Raw genomic sequence first — 3,604 nt, 5'->3', positions numbered from 1 at the left:
TCAGAGGCTGAATATTTATTGCAATTCCTATAGCTTCTTGCTAGCTAGGTCTAACAACTAAACTCATAACTATTAATCTATGTATCACTATATGTTCCATGGCTTTGCTTGCAACAAGTTATGTGTTGCTCCTTGGACAATGGTTTGGTGTCTCCTCCACTCTCCTTTCTTTTCCTCTCTCTCAAGTTCAAAAGTGTCCCCTAACCTTATCCTGCCTCGCCATTGGCTTCATTTATCAACCAATCAGAGCAACACATATTCACAGCATACAGAAAGACAAGCAGGCCTGGCAGTGGTGGCACATGCCTTTAATGCCAGCACTTGGGAGGGAAAGCCAGGTGATCTCTGTAAATTTGTGGTCAGCCAGGTCTACAGAGCGCGATCCAGGACAGGAACTAAGACTACACAGAGAATCTGTCTCAAAAAATAAACAAACATAGAAAGAAACAACAACAACAAAAACAAAAAAGAAAGAAAGAAAAAAAGAAAAAAAAGAAAGACATGCCACAACAGAGAGGGGGATCCCTGGTTGGTAAGTAAATGAATAAAAAATTTCTTAAAAAAATAAAACTTTTTGTAACTCTTCTTCTACCCTGTGAGTTTAAGGGGGTTTAACTCCAGTCCTCTGGTTTGGCAGGTAGCTCCTTCACCTGCTGAGCTATATCACTGGCCTCCATTGTGCTTCTTGAAACCCATATTACATACAAGTAATGACACTGAATTGCTAAAATTGAAATCAAATTTATAGTCTCAGAAACTTTACAAGCAATAAGAGGTCGTTTTATAGGTTAATTAAACAGTTTAGCAAGGAGTCCTTAAGGTGTTCTGTTGTTATAATATGACTGTGGGCAGTTGAGGGCAGGCTGTGTATAGGCTTAAAATCATTTATAAAATACTGCTGAGAAAGAATAAGGAAGAGTATAGAAAGAATGCAAGAACTGTAAAATGTAATCTTGTGGGTATGGTGCAGCCAATGCAGTCATGAACTCAAGAAAATAATCACACAAGAAAATCATCAACAGTCAAAGATCATAGAGTAGCTATCTACTACTATATCTCCTTGCTGAACTGTGAGCTACTGATGATTCTGGGACAGTGCAAGGCATTTTCTTCAGTTGAGACCCACTGATTAGGTCATAGTGCCTCAGGGATAGTTGGAAACAATGGACACACAGATGGCTAGGGGTCATTTTAGTGGATCCCAAAGCAAAACAAAAATACATAAATTTAGAAATGGACTTGTGTGTGTTTTTGTGTCTGGGAAAGGGGATAATAAGAGTGGGAGAGAAATAAGAGGTTAGGAACTGTATCAATGTAATATTTTCAAAGAACATATTTAATAAAAAATATGGTGACAAAATTGTTGAGGGTTATATCTGTAAACACATTGGAGATAAATTTTTTTTTCTGAAAAAGATACCAGAACCTACAATATGTACACATCAAAGTCTGCAGCCAGACATGGGCCATGCTTATCTAATCTTATGATTTGGGGAAAATATGATTTTGGGAATACATGATGCAGGTATTTGTGTGGTTTTGTTAGGTAATTTATATTATGACAAATTCTTTAACATATTAGAACATAAATACAAATTAATTTTTACAATTAACTCATGAAATATTGCAATGATATTCAAGAAGTTCTCACTTTCATATCTGTTTAGAAATAAATTGGACCTCAAACTATTGTAAAAATGTATACCATATAGTTTACCCAGCAAATACTCACTACATCAAATGGAATATAACATGAATCACTATGTATACCATATTATCAAGAGCATATAATGTTTACCTAACTGGCCTTAGCAGTTTTGTTATTCCATTATATAACGTAAAATCATGATCATGCAAATAATTTGTGAACTGAGGAAAGTGAATTTAAATATTATATACATGTTGTCCTTTTGGTTAAGCAATAAAATATAGGAAAATTCTGAATTCATATGAGTATTTAAGACTTGAAAACTGATAGAGATTATATCAATATGAGGCAACTATCATTATGATTTGATTGTTTTAGCATTTTGATTTCTAAGTGGATGCAGTCTTCACAAATGTCTTAAATGTCTTCTGGCACAAAGATAGAATTATGATTATGTATAATTTCATATTTCAAAAGATGGTAAAATTGAAATGTATTTCAAAGAGGATTTTGTTAATAACAATGTAATTAAAGTGAAACACAATTTTGGGAACTCAGATGAAGTGTAGTAACATGTAATTATTTTTGCAACATTATTTTCACCTTCTACTCTTCTTATTTGAATAACTATTACTCATTCTATGTGGCAAAACTATTAACATTATAATTTTGAATATATTTTTCTAATGTTTATTTTCAAAATGATATGCTAATTACAACTCTGATTCCAGAAACAAGTAATTATGCACTTGAATTTCCACTAAAATTTGTATAAAATGTTGTGCACACAATGAATTTGCTGATAACATAAGATGTTTAATAATTATTCCAGAACTCACATGTGATTTATCAGCTTCTTTATGGCATTCTTAATATCTCTATTTCTCAGTGTATAGATGGCTGGATTCAGGAGAGGTGTGATGACTGAGTAAAACACAGCAAGAAACTTGTCAACCCAAGTGATGTTGACTGGCCACAGATAGATGAAAATGACAGGCCCAAAGAATAGCACAACCACTATGATGTGGGATGTACAGGTTGAGAGGGCCTTTGATGAGCCGTCTTTAGAGTGAAGCTGAACAGTTAATAGAATGTAAGTGTAAGATATCAGCAAGAGAATGAAACAGGTTGTTGCTAAAACACCACTCTCAGCATTTACCACGATTCCCAGAGTACTAGTATCTGTGCAGGCTAATTTCATCACCAAAGGAATATCACAGAAAAAGCTGTCTATTACTCTAGGTCCACAGAAAGGTAGTTCCAAAATCAGGATCAGTTGACTAATGGAGTGTACCAATCCAATGATCCATGATATCAAAATAAGCCAGATGCACTTCTGTCTGTCCATGATGGTGGTGTAGTGGAGTGGCCTGCAGATGGCCACATATCGGTCATATGCCATTGATGCAAGAAGTATCATCTCACCCCCTGCAAATAAATGCACACAGAGGATCTGGCTCATGCACCCTCCAAAAGAAATTGTTTTAGTATTTGTTAGGAGGTCTGTGATCAGTTTGGGGGTAGTAACTGAGGAGAGACAGAAGTCAATAAATGAGAGATTAGCTAACAGAAAGTACATGGGAGAATGGAGATGATGATCAGTGATGATTAATATCACAACAAAGAGGTTGCCTACCACACTCATCAGGTAGAGGGTGGAAAATGGCAGCAGGAGGAAGATCTGTAGTTCTCTTGAGGTACAAAGTCCCTGAAAAATAAACTCAGAAACCACAGACTGGTTTGTTTCTTCCATTTAGTACTCTGTGCTCCAATGGGTTGAGAGAAACAGAGCCTAACTAAGAATTCCTGAAATAGAAACAGTAACTTAAAGTTTAGAGTCAAGTAAGCAAAAGGAATACAAATTATATCTTAGCATTGTATCCAGTGAAATTTAAAATAACCTCCTTGAGTTTGTATATTCTTTTTTAATTAGGAATTTTCCTAAATATAGGAAAA

The 3,604-nt window shown here is 35.0% G+C and overlaps 1 protein-coding gene across 1 annotated transcript; it reads right to left on the bottom strand.

The window, feature by feature from the left end:
* Positions 1-2,483: 2,483 nt before the first annotated feature.
* On the bottom strand, positions 2,484-3,401 carry LOC118582981 (olfactory receptor 4K3-like). Its single transcript, XM_036186176.1, has one exon. It carries the CDS (start codon positions 3,399-3,401, stop codon positions 2,484-2,486), a length of 918 nt encoding a protein of 305 aa, XP_036042069.1.
* Positions 3,402-3,604: the final 203 nt, after the last annotated feature.

Source organism: Onychomys torridus, chromosome 4, assembly GCF_903995425.1.
Source record: "Onychomys torridus chromosome 4, mOncTor1.1, whole genome shotgun sequence".
In the NCBI taxonomy this organism is placed as follows: Eukaryota; Metazoa; Chordata; class Mammalia; order Rodentia; family Cricetidae; genus Onychomys; species Onychomys torridus.
Note: the sequence above shows the minus strand (reverse complement) of the source record. Positions and strands in the feature narration are given on the sequence as shown.

What these genes read in the sequence shown, in the direction of transcription:
- LOC118582981 (XM_036186176.1), bottom strand. Translation starts at nt 3,401, where the DNA reads ATGGAAGAAACAAACCAGTCTGTGGTTTCTGAGTTTATTTTTCAGGGA.